This window comes from Babylonia areolata, chromosome 3 (assembly GCF_041734735.1).
Source record: "Babylonia areolata isolate BAREFJ2019XMU chromosome 3, ASM4173473v1, whole genome shotgun sequence".
NCBI lineage: Eukaryota > Metazoa > Mollusca > Gastropoda > Neogastropoda > Buccinidae > Babylonia > Babylonia areolata.
In genome coordinates, this window is record NC_134878.1 from 9,728,140 (window position 1) to 9,744,623 (window position 16,484).

The following is a 16,484-nucleotide window of genomic DNA, read 5'->3' on the forward strand; positions in this document are numbered from 1 at the left end:
TCACATTACAACTTTCGTTTTGCAGCAGAAATGATAATGACAGATTTCTAATATGTTGCATATGCTTGAGCAAATATTTCCTTCTAATATCATCATATAATGGACAAGCTGTTAGTACATGTAGTTCGTTCTCTATTCTACCACCACATGGGCAGTTTTTCAAAACATCACAATAACGCTGATTTATTTTTAGTTCATTTATACCAAAACGGAACTTAATGAAGGCCGATCTAAATTTACTGATGGTAAGATCAGATAAGTATTTTTCAGGTTGTAATAAGGATTTGAATGACCTATATGTTTCATAACGATTACTTCCGTTGAGTTTGCTTGCCCAATCCTGTTTAAAGCCGTCTATCATGCGTTGTTTGAATATTTTAAGAAAAACATTTACATCCCCAAGAGGGAGAGAGAGAGAGAGAGAGAGTGTGTGTGTGTGTGTGTGTGTCGTGTACATTGAAATAATTGTAGACGGATGTATTTTGTTAATATGTGCGCGTTTGGTTGAGTTGCATACTTACGCGCGTCAGTGCGTGCACATGTGCGTTTTGAGAGAGAGAAGGGGTGGGGGGTGATGGGAAATGCCTGCATTTTCACATGACAACATTTACAAAATTGACATTTATCAAAAAAACAAAAAAAGACATACATCATATTTATTGTCAATATTGTCATCAACAATGATGATTATCACACATCAAGTACGTCATAATTATGGCAGAATGAATTAAGAATTATGACGAAAATGCCTACACCAGGCCTCAAACGTCTAACAAATTTTAAGTTCAAGCGTTTCGTTGATATATACAAAAAATGGAGAAAATATGCCGGCATTGTTTGTTCCGGGCAGTTGCTTGGTGTTGTTTTTTTGTTGTTGTTTTTTTGGGGGGGGGTTCCGCTGGAACAGCAGTCTGTCTAGCACACTGTGGCGATCTTTAATTTATCACCCGTCTCCACTCCAGTACCGTGGGCGCATAATGTTACCCTGGAAACAAGAAACCGTGAAATGATGATTCAGTTTTAAACTGATTTCGGTCTGTTTCGTGAGATGATTAATTCTGTATCAATAACAGTGAAAGAGAAACTAGATGAAAATATGATGATGATAAATCAAAATGAAGAGATAAAGAAAGGAAAAAGGGGAGAGAGAGAGGGGGGGACTGCGGGGTACGGGAAAGGCTGAGTTTAAAAAATACATAGGACAGCGGCAACAGGTTCGTATGCACGAACATAGAAACAAGGGGAGAGAAATGTATACAGACATACATACATACATACATGTGTGTGTGTGTGTGTGTGTGTGTGTGTGTGTGTGTGTGTGTGTGTGTGTGTGTGTGTGCTAGTACATGCACAAAGGTTGGTATTAGTTGATCAACATTTACACATACATGCACACTTCCACAAATGCGCATACACACATGTAGCGCGCGCACACACGCACACACACACACACACACACACACACACACACACACACACGAGCGCGCGCGTGCGCGCGCGCAAAATCTCTCTATTCTCACAACTATTTAGTACCTGGAAAGTGGACAGTTGCAAGTTACAAAGAAAGAATATACCCACGACAAAACAATTCCTGTACTCACGCGCTATTCCCTCGGCTGGTGACCTTGACCCTGTCCACGTAGAGCTTGGGGTGACGTATGTTGAAAGGGTTCCACGACCCGGGGTCCAGGATGTGCGAGTTGTGCTCCCAGTGAAAGATGACGTCATGTACCTGCCCCAGGTCCGCCGGTGACGTCACGATGTAGGTGTAGGTGTTGCCCGGCTGTACGTACATGTAACTGCGGAGATAAGTCACGGAGTTCAACAGGGTTGTCCAGCTGAACGTAATGGGCGGGAAGCAAGAACGAAAGGTGTCACTGCAGTAATCGCCAGCAATAATTTGTTATCGTCATTCAACATTGTTGCCTTTAGTCCAGCCGACAATGCATTGGGTCATATCAGGACCGCCCAACTAAGTAAATAAATTTAGGAAGGAGAAAAAAAAAGTGTATGTGTGTGTGAACTCAGCTGCGTTAAACATAAAACCCTGTCGTTTCTTTAAGATACAATAGCACAAGCAATGACGTATCATCTATCATCTCTACAATTAAGCTCCTTGAAGTAACTGAGGACGTAAGCACAGCCTTTCCACTTAGCTTGGGATCATCAGATTACAAAAAAGAAATCCTGATAAAAAAATTTTAAAAAGACAAACACTTCAAAGGCATACAAAAATACATACAAAGGCCATGCACCCAGTGTTTACAGTAACGTATCTAACTACCTAATCGCCAGAGCAAAACAGCTCAGATAGTAGTACATCATACTGCGGATAAAAGAGAACAAAATGTCAAGGTTTGCTGGGGAGGAGGGGGCGGGGGGTAATCTGGATTAGGAAGGCAGAAAAAGCAGGCAATAGTGAAGTGAGAAAAGAAAGAGAAAGGAAAATTTCTCATTCAGAATTTCCAGAAGGCGGGGATGCCCTTCATAGTTAATTAAAGACCCCCGGCATCCCACGGGTTTTGGTAATACAACAACATACGAGCCATTGATTGAAGCTCTTGACTGGTAGTTTGATTCATGAATATTCTGTTCATATAAGTAGATGATTTTAGACTCTAAATAAATCAAAACAAAATAGATTAAATTTACATTTGTAATAACCACTTTAACGGGTAAAGGAACTGTAGCTTTTCAAAAAATAGGGGCAGTGAGAGAGAGAGAGACAGAGAGACACAGAGAGAGAGAGAACAAAGAAAGTAAAGAACTGTGGGGATGGAGGGAGGGACAGGACTCACTCGTCAGTCAGCTCGATGTCCACAGTGCTGTCTCTGCTCCCATTGATGGCGACGAACAGGGCGCCTCGCTCTTGGCGGGCGTAGTACCCAGTGGAGAAAGTCAAGGACACTTTGTAATGGTAGCCTGCAGTCCCAGAAACAAACAGGCCGTGTATTAGAAGTAGTTCTAGTTACAGTAGTCGTTGCAGTTGTCGTCGTCGTCGTAGTAGTAGTAGTAAAGTGGTATTATTATTATCATTATTATTATTATTATCATTAGCGATGTTGTCGTCGTTATTAGTGTTGCTGTTGCCATTATTGCGATTGTTTTCCTTCCTCCTTCTCGTCTTTCTTGTTTTTCTGTTAAGATCGGGTTGGGGTGGGGGTGGGGGGTGCTCTTAGATAAGTTAATGCGTCGCCATACCCTCTCTGTCGTTCTCTGCTCTCTCTCTTTCTGGTTATGCCTGTGTCTGTCTTTGTGTCTGTTTGTTTGTCACTCTCTCTCTTTCTCTCTGTCTCTGTCTCTCTCTGTCTCTGTCTCTCTCTCTCTCTCTGTCTCTGTCTGTTGGCAGTTGGGAAGACGACATGATGGGGGGAAAACAGATGCACAGGAACGCCACACGCTTGTTATTGTTTGGACCGTTGGTAGAAGAATAAGTGGAGCCACCGGTGTGTATTTATTCCAGTAAAAAGTAGAAACTAAAGGGACATAATTATTAGTTCACATACATGTATGTCTTGGCCTACCCAAACATATACCAAACATAACAGTTCGGCCTGCTAACACTCTCTCTCTCTGTCTCTCTGCTCGAGTTTGCGTGTGGGTCACTCACGACAAAAGGGGGCCCTGTCGCCAGTCTTGAGGTAATACTTGACAGGGGTACGGCTCTCTGGTTGCACACTGTCCGCCCGCATGCCCATGAAGCCGCAGCCGTCCCCTTCACACGGTACGCAGGTCCCTTTCTGCACGTGCAACACAGCGTTTGTTGACCCATACACATAGATATACAGTTTTGTCTGTGTCTGCCTGTCCTTCCACGCCCCATCCCACTATCTCTCTCTCTCTCTCTCTCTCTCTCTATATATATATATATATATATATATATATATATATATATATGTGTGTGTGTGTGTGTGTGTGTGTGTAACTGTCACACACACATAAATATATATTTCCACCAACGAAAAGAATACGAATTAAGTAAAGGGTGTTGATTTCTATAAATATTCCATCTTTTTAGATATCTTGCTTTTATAACTCACAGGACTTGGAGTTCTCTTTAGGTCTCCCATGGACGGCATAGTGCTGTTTTGATCAAGTAAAGCTGTATATTTTATTTTGATCAAGTAAAGAAGCATACCCTCTTTTTAATAATGCAATGTATCCTATCTCCGTGTCTGTGGTAGGAATATTGGTGAATAACATATTAAATGTAGACGTATCTATTCTTTTTTTTTTTTAATTTATAATATTGGTGTGGAGTGATGGCCTAGAGGTAACGCGTCCGCCTAGAAAGCGAGAGAATCTGAGCGCGCTGGTTCGAATCACGGCTCAGCCGCCGATATTTTCTCCCCCTCCACTAGACCTTGAATGGTGGTCTGGACGCTAGTCATTCGGATGAGACGATAAACCGCGGTCTCGTGTGCAGCATGCACTTAGCGCACGTAAAAGAATCCACGGCAACAAAAGTGTTGTTCCTGGCAAAATTCTATAGAAAAATCCACTTCGATAGGAAAAACAAATAAAACTGCATGCAGGAAAAAATACAAAAAAACAAAAAAATATGGATGGCGGTCTCAGTGTAGCGACGCGCTCTCCCTGGGGAGAGCAGCCCGAATTTCACACAGAGAAATCTGTTGTGACAAAAAAGAGAAATACAAATACAAATATTAACGGGTACCTGTTCTTGAAAAAGCAGTACAATCAGAGCAGACTTCCCAAGGAACAACAACTTACGTCAAAATCGTCCTCCGACTCGCAGCGGAAGGACTCAAAAGGACAAGCACTGTTGATGGACTCAGTGAAGAGGTGGTAGGAGCGCAAATGGCTGCACGCCACCGCTTCCCTTGCACCTGGTATGAGACGAAATTCAAACGTGTGTCACGAATGAAGATGGGTGGCTTAACGATAGAGAGCGTGTGTGAAGAGTGTGAGGGTGAAGTTCAGAGTTGGATTCCCAAATTTAAAACTTGGCCTTTCTTCGTGTCTGTTAATTAAATCATTAGCGTCGTATCAGGGCCTGGATCCCAGATTTTCTGAAGATCAGTTTCAGTTTCAGTAGCTCAAGGAGGCGTCACTGCGTTCGGACAAATCCATATACGCTACATCACATATGCCAAGCAGATGCCTGACCAGCGGCGTAGCCTAACGCGCTTAGTCAGGCCTTGAAAAAAAAAGGTGAATAAATAATAGATAAGCGTACATAAATAAGTAAATAAATACATAAATAGATAAATAAATAAATAATGATTATAATATGAAAAAAGGTAGTGATAATAATAATAATGATAATAATAATAATAATAGATAAATAAATAAATAAGACAACACTGATGATAAATAAGCAAATAAATGTAAAACTTGAAGACACACATTCACACATACACCCACACATGCATAACAGATGTGCGCCAAACATGCAATTTCACAAACAAAGACAAATCTTTACAGCACGCAACACGGCCCGTTTTACTGTGTGAAGATTTTTCACGATTTCGCAGTCACCAAATATGCGCAAACGTTAACACGTTAAATCCTCTCGACTGTGTACTATATATATATATATATATATATATATAATTTAAAATAAAATAAAAACAAGGGGGAGGGTTGGGAGCACACATTCTGTGTCAACGTTCGGTAGGATTTGGAATTTGGACACTCCACTTCCACAGAACATATACATCGTGCCTGATGGCCGGTTTTCAGATATATTACAACCACTCGTAATCTCAAATGAAATGGGAGTTTCAGCTCTTGATTCAGCTCCCTGGTTGATTTTCACAGCAGAAAACTGTATTTCGATAGATTACAGAATGATAGATAATTATTTTCGGCAACAAAGTCTGTCCCACTGCTGCATTCCAGAGACTGGAGCTATGGTAAACTTGCATAGGTGAAAAAAGTACAAAGAGCTGGATGAATATAATATGAAAAGAGTGGATTTGAAAAGCAGGCGTACGGGCACACGTGTGTGTGTGTGTGTGTGTGTGTGTGTGTGTGTGTGTGTGTGTGGTGTATGTGTGTGCGACGTGTGTGCGTGTGTGTGTGTGTATTTCTGTGTGTGTGTGTGTGTGAGTGTGTGTGTGCGCGTGTGTGTGTGCGTGCGACGTGTGTGTGTGTGTGTGTGTATGTGTGTGCGATGTGTGTGTGTGTGTGTGTGTGTGTGTGTGTGTGTGTGCGTGCGTGTGTGTGTGTATCTGTGTGTGTGTGTGTGAGTGTGTGCGTGAGTGCGTGTGTGTGTGTGTGTGTGCGACGTGTGTGTGTGTATGTGTGTGCGACGTGTGTGTGTATGTGTGTGCGACGTGTGTGTGTGTGTGTGTGTGTGTGTGTGTGTGAGTGCGTGCGCGCGCGTGTGTGTGTGTGAGAGAGAGAGAGAGAGACGCTGTACTTACCTTCTATCAAGCCATTTTCAAGGATGTGGTACACGGGACTTTTTGCACAGCCCGGCTGATCGTGACCCCCATTGACGTAATAGTCCACGTGACCACACGCCTGACTCATTCCTAGTCCTGGCAGTGGACAATGATTGAAAATGCACTCTGATTTTGAACGGAAGCAATCTCCAAGTAAAAGAGCAAGCATGCGTCATAGGGAAGGAAATTAGCACACAAACAGTATGGCTATAGAAAAGAGGACAACTTTGCAGCAGAATTTCCATGCGATGGGGGAAATCTCTGTCACTGGAAGGAGACCCATGCATTCCAATTAGGAATTTGTAACAACTGATAAAAAAAAAATCCAGGGTTGCAGCAAGCAGAAAAAACTTAGCTTCAACCGATTAAATTAAATCCCAGTATGCGCAAAAATTATAACGTTTTGCTTCGACCTAAACGGCAGCTGATGCTAGCGTTACAATCTCTGATTCATTCCGGTTTTTGTTTTTCTCTCTGGATATAGTTCAACATGTTATTACTTTTTTCAACAGACTGCGGTTCAAATAAAGTTTTCCTGTTTGAAAGAGGACTTAGATTAATGTTTTCAACAGACTGTTGTTCACGTACAATGTGTCACTTTAAAAGAGGATTCAGCTGTTAGAAAAGTATTGCTGCCTGAAAAAAAAAGGTCAGGAACTATCATACTTGTAGATGTGCAGCCTACGAACGCAGGAGATACTTTCCGGAAATGAGACTGAAAATGACTCAACACAAGACTCACATATGATAATCGCGGTTAGGGATACTCCGCTGCTATTGTCGCTGCTGTCAATATTGCATAAATGCAGCTAGAGCCATCATCATCGTCACTGGCATCACTGTTGTTTCCTGGTTCTTTACATCATCATCGTCTCTAGCATCCATGCTGTTTCCCGGTTTTTAACATCGTAATCGTCTCTAGCATCCATGCTGTTTCCCGGTTGTTTACATCATCATCGTCACTAGCACCCATGCTGTTTACTGGCTGTTTACATCATCATCGTCACTAGCATCACTGCTGTTTCCCGGTTGTTTACATTATCATCGTGACTAGCATCCCTGCTGTTTACTGGCTGTTTACATTATCATCGTCACTAGCATCCCTGCTCTTTACTGGCTGTTTACATTATCATCGTCACTAGCATCCCTGCTATTTACTGGCTGTTTACATCATCATCGTCACTAGCATCCCTGCTGTTTACTGGCTGTTTACATCATCATCGTCACTAGCATCCCTGCTGTTTACTGGCTGTTTACATCATCATCGTCTCTAGCATCCCTGCTGTTTACTGGCTGTTTTCATCATCATAGTCACTAGCGTGCCTGCTGTTCACTGGCTGTTTACATCATCATCGTCTCTAGCATCCATGCTGTTTCCCGGTTGTTTACATCATCATCGTCTCTAGCATCCATGCTGTTTACTGGCTGTTTACATCATCATCGTCTCTAGCATCCATGCTGTTTCCCGGTTTTTAACATCGTAATCGTCACTAGCATCACTGCTGTTTCCCGGTTGTTTACACTATCATCGTCACTAGCATCACTGCTGTTTCCCGGTTGTTTACACTATCATCGTCACTAGCATCCCTGCTGTTTCCCGGTTTTTAACATCGTAATCGTCACTAGCATCACTGCTGTTTCCCGGTTGTTTACACTATCATCGTCACTAGCATCCCTGCTGTTTCCCGGTTTTTAACATCGTAATCGTCACTAGCATCACTGCTGTTTCCCAGTTCTTTACATCATCATCGTCACTAGCATCCATGCTGTTTCCCGGCTGTTTACACTATCATCGTCACTAGCATCCCTGCTGTTTCCCGGTTTTTAACATCGTAATCGTCACTAGCATCACTGCTGTTTCCCGGTTGTTTACATTATCATCGTGACTAGCATCCCTGCTGTTTACTGGCTGTTTACATTATCATCGTCACTAGCATCCCTGCTCTTTACTGGCTGTTTACATCATCATCGTCACTAGCATCCCCGCTCTTTACTGGCTGTTTACATCATCATCGTCACTAGCATCCCTGCTGTTTACTGGCTGTTTACATCATCATCGTCTCTAGCATCCCTGCTGTTTACTGGCTGTTTTCATCATCATAGTCACTAGCGTGCCTGCTGTTCACTGGCTGTTTTCATCATCATCGTCATTAGCATCTCTGCTGTTTACTGGCTGTTTACATCCTCATCGTCACTAGCATCCCTGCTGTTTACTGGCTGTTTTCATCATCATCGTCACTAGCATCCCTGCTGTTTACTGGCTGTTTTCATCATCATCGTCACTAGCATCCCTGCTGTTTACTGGCTGTTTTCATCATCATCGTCACTAGCATCCCTGCTGTTGACTGGATGTTTTCATAACCATCGTCACTAGCTGATGATGATGAATTTTGTTTAATGTTTATGATTGTAGACATTTTGTTGAGAGTATTGTTTTTTACATATGAGTGTCATCGTTTAGGAGAGGAGGGGGAGGAGAATGAATGGTGAGTTGGGGGAAACTGGGCAGATGGAGGAAGGAGTTTGAAATGAATATTTGACGGGCGCAATAGACGAGTGGTTAAAGCGTTGGACTTTCAATCTGAGGGTCCAGTGTTCGAATCTCGGTTACGGCGCTTGGTGGGCAAAGGGTGGAGATTTTTCCGATCTCCGCGGTCAACATGTGCAGACATACTTGTGCCTGAACCCCCTTCGTGTGTATACGCAAGCAGAAGATCAAATACGCACGTTTAAGATCCCGTAATCCATGTCAGCGTTTTGTGGGTAATGGAAACAAGAACATACCCAGCATGCACACCCCAGCATGCACACCCCCTAAATGGCCGGGTAAAAACGGTCATACACGTAAAAGCCCACTCGTGTTCATGCGAGTGAATGTGGGAATTTCAACCCACGAACGAAGAAGAAGAAGAAGAAGAAATGAATATTTAAGCACAGTTACAGAAAAAAAATCGTCTCTAGCATCCCTGCTGTTTCCTGGTGGTTTTGACCAACCTGTGTGGATGCTGTAGAAGGGGGCGTCGTCGGTGTGCATGATGTCCACAAAGAGGGCGTCACTGGGGTCCAGTCTGACCACGATGTCCATGTTCTGGAAGTAAGGCTCTGCAGGGTCCAGCCCTGAACACATCCCACACGTCAATCAATCAGTCCATCAGTTCAATTCAAATTAGTTCCTATGGTAACGCATCGCACCCGCCGTCAATTGATCGATCAGTTCAATTCAAAATTAGTTTGCTTTTAAACATACATAGGGGGGATGACCACTTCACTTTCTTACCGCTAAGACCAAAAGTTTCATTTCATTTGAGACATAAAATCGAACAACTACACGTAACAGATTTAGAGATAAATCGTTTACAGTCTCAAAGTTTCAAAGCACAGAGAGACAGGCAAGCTGTATTGGCGAATTCTAAGAGTCTCCACGCAGATAAACAGACCAGTGAACAGGTCGGAAGCTTATGTCCAAAAGAACCTTTGTAAGACAAATAAACTGTCCATAATTTTTGGGTCGTGGAGACCAAAATATCTATATAAGACAAATAAACTATCCCTAATTTCAGGGTCATGGAGCCCAAAGCACCTCTGTATGGCAGATGAACTATCCCTAATTTCAGTGTCGTGGTGCCCCAAAGCACCTTTAAAGGCCAAATGAACTGTCCGTAATTTTAGTGTCCTAGAGCACCTAAAGACGAGCAAGAAATACACTGACCAGCATCTTCGGTCTCAAAGCGCCTTAAGACATATAAAATGTCCTTATGCTTATGATTTTTAAGCACCGAATATAAATAAACTGATGGGAATGTTAGATTGAGATCACAGAAAATACCTAAAAAAAAGGCTTTAAGGTTTGAAAGAACCTGCAGACAGATATACAGATCAGAACTGGGGTGTCAGGGCACTGGCAGATAGATACACAGACGGAAATTTTTATCCCGAAACAACTATGACGGATAAACAGATAAGCATCTAAGGGTCTGACATCACCTGTGATTCTGCCCAGGTAGCGCAGTCTCTCGCCCGCGTAGCCGGCAATGTGAGCGCCCAGACTGTGTCCCACAATGTGCATGTCTTCTGGCCTCGCTCCTGTTGTGTTCTGGAAACACACACGCACGTGCGAACACATAAACACAGGCGCATGGAAACACACACACACACACACACACACACACACACACACACACAGCCAGGAGCGAGTAGAAAACCTAATTGACTGTGCTGTTCACATGGTGAAACACACATTCTGACATTCCGTTCGAAGAACTGGTTTTCGGGGCATTCAGTAAGTTTACATTCATTATCCCAGTTTTGTCTTCACAAAAGTCTGTCAAAGTTTATGCCAAGCTACGCTTTACTTGAACAGACGGATAGATAGGAGATAGACAGACAGACGGGCGCAATGGTCGAGTGGTCAGAGCGATCTGAGGGTCCTAGTTTCGAATCCTCGTCGTGATGCCTGTTTCTGTGTGTGATGTAGGGGTGGCGGGGACGAGGAGGGAGTCCAACAAAACTATTCACGGGAAGAACGGGGGACTAGGGGGGTTGTCCTGGACTTTGCATACATAACCTCACCTGAAGGTAATCGATCAGCTGAGCAATCATGGCTCCAACCACACGTGTGTTGGCCGTGGCCTGACCGTACAGGTCGAAGGAGCCAAAGAGCCAGTCAACGAGGATGACGTTGTAGTCTCCGTGTGCCAAGAACTGTGACGCCATGTCCTGAAACACGTGTCAAAAGTTTTACTTCCTGTGGAGATGTCGTGGCTCTTTCGGGGGGAGTGATATTACCACTTTTTGCAAAACATGCGTGGTTGATTTTTAGGCCCGCACCGTTTCAGTGGAATAACGGGTGCAATAGTCAAGTGGTTAAAGCGTTGGACTTTCAATCTGATGGTCCCGTGTTCGAATCTCGGAAACGGCGTTTCTTGGGTAAACGGTGGGGATTTTTCCCATCTCTCAGGTCAACACATGTGCACGAGAACTTGCTGACAAATCATGCGCGCCGAGTGGTGAAAGCGTTGGACTTTTAATCTGAGGGTCCCGGGTTCGAATCTCTGTAACGCCGCCTGGTGAGTAAAGGGTGGAGATTATTCCGATCTCCCAGGTCAACATATATGCAGACCTGCTAGTGCCTGAACCCCTTTCGTGTGTATACACACGCAGAAAATCAAATACGCACGTTAAAGATCTTGTAAACCATGTCAGCGTTCGGTGGGTTATGGACACGAGAACATACTTAGCATGCACACCCCCACAATTGGAGTATGACTGCCTACATGGCGGGTTTTGTTTTTGTTTTTTAACGGTCATACACGTAAAATGTTACATGTCTGAGTGTGTATGTGTGCGTGTCTGAAATCTGATCGAATGGCACAGGAAACGAATGATGAGCGCCTTATGGCAGCCGTCAGTCGGTTCTACCTAGGTAGGCAGCCTGTTGTGCAAATGACCCAGTGTTTGTGAAGCGCTTAGAGTTTGGTCTCCGACCGAGGATAGGCGCTATATACATGTCCATATCATCATCATCATCATCATCATCCCTCATTCCCCGTGCACAGCAGCATCAACCAGGCACACCTGCCGTCGTCCAGATGCCAGCAGAGAGCTTGTCAACGTTAAGCTGCGCCGGGGTGACTCACCAGAAGAGATTTCTGCCCTGGTGCGGAGTCACTTTGGTGATCATTACTGCCTGTTCTGAATCAACATTTGCATGACACCATCCTCACCTCACCTCACCTCAGGCCCATAACTTCGTTGGGGGAAGCCTGAGGACCGCAGACGCAACCTCCCTTCTCCATCTGTCTCTGTCGGCAGCCGCCGGCAGCAGCTCACGTGTGTGGAGTCCGGTCCATTGATGTTCTCATGCCAGTTCTTCCGCTGTCTTCCTCTTCTTCTCCCGCCCTCGATGGTGCCTTGCATGATTGTTTTGGACAAGCTGGTGTGTCGAGTGTTGTGTCCAAACCATATCAGCTTGCGTCTCTTCACAGTTGAAAGGAGAGGTTCCTGAGGTCCAGCAACGTTCTCAATTCTGTTCCGTACATGTTCATTGGTCCTGTGCTCGATCCAGGGAATTTGACGGAGCTTCCTCAGGCATTTGTTCTCAAAACAGATCTTCATAGCATAATTCATTTCTGGGAGCGTATCTATTGATGTGAAATTCTGTGTTGTTCTATTTGCTCAGTATGTTAAGACAAAAAGATATGACGAAAGTCGAGCGGTCAAGGCGGTTTGGCCATCGACACTCTTGAGAACGAAATCAAACACCATCGATTTTCATCCAGCCTTATTTGTAAACTATAGTGCATTGTAGTGTATACGAATTAAACGCACATGCTTTTCATTCAGCATCATGTGTCATTATGCAGGGTGGTGAACTATCGACAAAACTTATAAATACATGTAAACAGAAAGCTGTGGATCGGAAAATGAGGAAAGGGGGCAGTGCTAGTTTGAAAATAGGTTTTAAGGCCCGACCTAAAAGAGATACGTGTGTGTGTGGGGGGGGGGGTTGTTTTGTTTTGTTTTTGTGTGTGTGTGGGGGGGGGGGGGTTCTTGGGGGGGGGGGGGGTTGGTGTTGTTGTTTGGATATTTTTTGTTGTTTTAAGGTGTAAGATCCAGAGGCAGAGAAAGAGCAGCAGTTGACTTTGGTGTGTTTGAATCTGGGAGTGAGAAAACAGTCTGGATCTGAAGCTGGTATGGTCATGTAGATGCGAAGGCAGTCACAAAGAACAGAAGAAGCGGATTTTTCCATACATTTAAAACACAAGATGCTGATCTTGCATTTTATTTTGTGTGAGACAGGGAGCCAGTGGAGATATTGCTCCCAACTGACGACAATAATCGCTCGGTTGCTAAAAGCAGTTTGTCTCATTTCCATTGTTATCTTGATTCATGTCATTTTTATTTTATTTTCTATCATCTTTTCCTTTCTCGTTTTCTGCGACCTCGAGCTCTCCTCAAGCAGTTGTAAATGTCCCACATCCTTATCTGTCCCTTTTTGTGAACCCTACGATAAACGCTTTTTAAAAAGATAAAAATATCGTTGTCTTTTCTTCTTCTTCTTCTTCTTCTTCTTCTTCTTCTTCTTCTTCTTCCTTTTCTTCTTCTTCTTCTTCTTCTTCTTCTTCTTCTTCTTCGTTTTTAACGATCGTAGTCGTGATTTTCATTTCTGCGGTATCTAATAGCTCGGCAAATCTGACCTGAAACCTTGTTCAAGATTATGAAGAGAAATACACTGATTTAAAATATATATATATATATATACTTTTTTGGACGGGGGCGGATTTAACGTTGCTAGCAGCTTATCTCACACACACACACACACACACACACACACACACACACACACACACACACACACACACGACTCCTCCCCCTTCCCCTCTGCTTCTCGTCACCTCAACCTACACCTTTACCACACACGCACACACGTGCACTAGGGTTCGGATAATCCCACCGTCCCTCTGTCCGGGAGCACTGAACCTTCTGGCGGACTGGTCAAAATGCTCTCTCCGCTTACTCGTTGAGCAACCGATTTTTGTCTATGTCACTGAAAGGTTGATTGAGTTTCAGTGCAGACCGGTTGTACCTCCCTCCCCCCCTTTTCACTTGAACACCTCCAAAAGAACAGAGAAAGAACATGACCAAGAAACAAGTAAAGAACATTTACGGAATCACGGAAGAAATAACACCACCATAGTGTTCCTGAAATGCTGCTGAATTTGATTAGAAGTCGGTATTTGTTGCAGGTTCTTCGTCTTTCACATGTGATTCTGTCATCGCGTTGTAGATACGTGAACTTAATGCTGAAAATGGAGAAATACTAAGGAATGTAAAACTGAAGACAGCCCAACTGATAAAGGTCTAGAGGTGCTTCACACCCATGTTGCTTGTCGTTTGTCTCTTCTGACGTGCCACTGCACTGCCTGCTGTTACTTTTTTTTTTTTTCTTTTTTTTTCATACAACTTTTCATTTACTGAATCAAGGCATGTGGAAAAAATAAGTTAACATCATTTTATCATTTGTTATTGAGTTTCATTGTTGGAGACTGATGTCAGGAAAAACTGACAGCCGCATCCAAATTTTGCACTTGCTTAACTGATGTTGAGTCACGTTACTGGGGGGGGGGGAAATATGGACGTTAAAATTGTCATCCATCTCTCTTTTTAAAAAAAAAAACACAAAAAAACTCTCTCTCTCTCTCTCTCCCTCCCCTCCCTGCTGTTACTTTTGTTGACCGTCGCTTTACTTGGGAAGGGCATGCAGAAATGTGGGAGTACACGTATGTTTTATTACCCACTTATCCCTGGGACAGCTAAAAGATTTTCGGCACACACACACACACACACACACACACACACACACACACACACACACACACACACACACACACACACACACACACACACACACACACACACACACACACACTCCAACCCAACACCCCACACCTGCATCCAGTTCCCCAGGTGAATGGAGTCTACGAAGCCGTGCACGATGAACTTGGTGGGCCTGGAATGCTGGAAGTGGGCCATGCCTGGAGCATTGGGATCCCCGGCCCGCAGGAGGACTCCGTCGGGGTGTGTGCTTCTGGTACGGAGGTTGAACTTTGGCTTGACGACGTCCGGTGACTGGGGCAGGAAGGAGAGGGGCCGGTACAGACTCCTGAAGGGAGGGTCGTTGCTGAAGCAGCCCAGGTCCCCGTAACACACGGTTTCTCCTGGACAGAGAGGATGGACGGAGGTAGAAATGTGAACTGGAGGGACGTGTGTCATGAACAGAGGGTGGACGGAGGTAGAAATGTGAACTGGAGGGACGTGTGTCATGAACAGAGGGTGGACGGAGGTAGAAATGTGAACTGGAGGGACGTGTGTCATGAACAGAGGGTGGACGGAGGTAGAAAAGTGAACTGGAGGGACGTGTGTCATGAACAGAGGGTGGACGGAGGTAGAAATGTGAACTGAAGGACGTGTGTCATGAACAGAGGGTGGACGGAGGTAGAAAAGTGAACTGGAAGAATGTCTGTCATGAACAGAGGGTGGACGGAGGTAGAAATGTGAACTGAAGGACGTGTGTCATGAACAGAGGGTGGACGGAGGTAGAAAAGTGAACTGAAGGGACGTGTGTCATGAACAGAGGGTGGACGGAGGTAGAAAAGTGAACTGAAGGACGTGTGTCATGAACAGAGGGTGGACGGAGGTAGAAATGTGAACTGGAAAGACGTGTGTCATGGACACAGAGGGTGGACGGAGGTAGAAAAGTGAACTGAAGGGACGTGTGTCATGGACACAGAGGGTGGACGGAGGTAGAAATGTGAACTGGAAAGACGTGTGTCATGGACACAGAGGGTGGACGGAGCTAGAAAAGTGAACTGGAGGGACGTGTGTCATGGACACAGAGGGTGGACAGAGGTAGAAAAGTGAACTGGAGGGACGTGTGTCATGGACACAGAGGGTGGACGGAGGTAGAAAAGTGAACTGGAGGGACGTGTGTCATGGACACAGAGGGTGGACAGAGGTAGAAAAGTGAACTGGAGGGACGTGTGTCATGGACACAGAGGGTGGACGGAGGTAGAAAAGTGAACTGGAGGGACGTGTGTCATGGACACAGAGGGTGGACGGAGGTAGAAAAGTGAACTGGAGGGACGTGTGTCATGAACAGAGGATGGACGGAGGTAGAAAAGTGAACTGGAGGGACGTGTGTCATGGACACAGAGGGTGGACGGAGGTAGAAATGTGAACTGGAGGGACGTGTGTCATGGACAGAGAGGGTGGACGGAGGTAGAAAAGTGAACTGGAAAGACGTGTGTCGTGAACAGAGGATGGACGGAGGTAGAAATGTGGAGGGACGTGTGTCATGGACACAGAGGGTGGACAGATATACACCATACCCACATTAATTTGTGCAACGGATGCCGGCGCGTTTGCACGTGATACTCACGTTTCTGCACCGTGTGTTGGACAGGCGTGGCCTCACTGCCCCAGGGGCCACAGGTCAACAGAAGCAGGACGGCAAGAGACACCACCATCATTGTGAAGTGAACCTCCCGACGTGTGGGATGTGACTGACGACGA

The 16,484-nt window shown here is 44.7% G+C and overlaps 1 protein-coding gene across 1 annotated transcript; it reads right to left on the reverse strand.

Annotated features, from left to right (window-relative positions):
* Window positions 1–642: 642 nt before the first annotated feature.
* On the reverse strand, window positions 643–16,484 carry LOC143279703 (pancreatic triacylglycerol lipase-like). The gene is made up of 11 exons (XM_076583808.1): window positions 16,351–16,484; window positions 14,862–15,130; window positions 10,983–11,129; window positions 10,398–10,506; window positions 9,408–9,530; window positions 6,393–6,509; window positions 4,735–4,850; window positions 3,611–3,740; window positions 2,799–2,922; window positions 1,602–1,799; window positions 643–985 (listed from the first exon to the last, which is right to left on the reverse strand). The coding sequence occupies exons 1-11, from the start codon at window positions 16,439–16,441 to the stop codon at window positions 916–918; spliced, it is 1,494 nt and encodes a 497-aa protein (XP_076439923.1). The 5' UTR covers window positions 16,442–16,484; the 3' UTR covers window positions 643–915.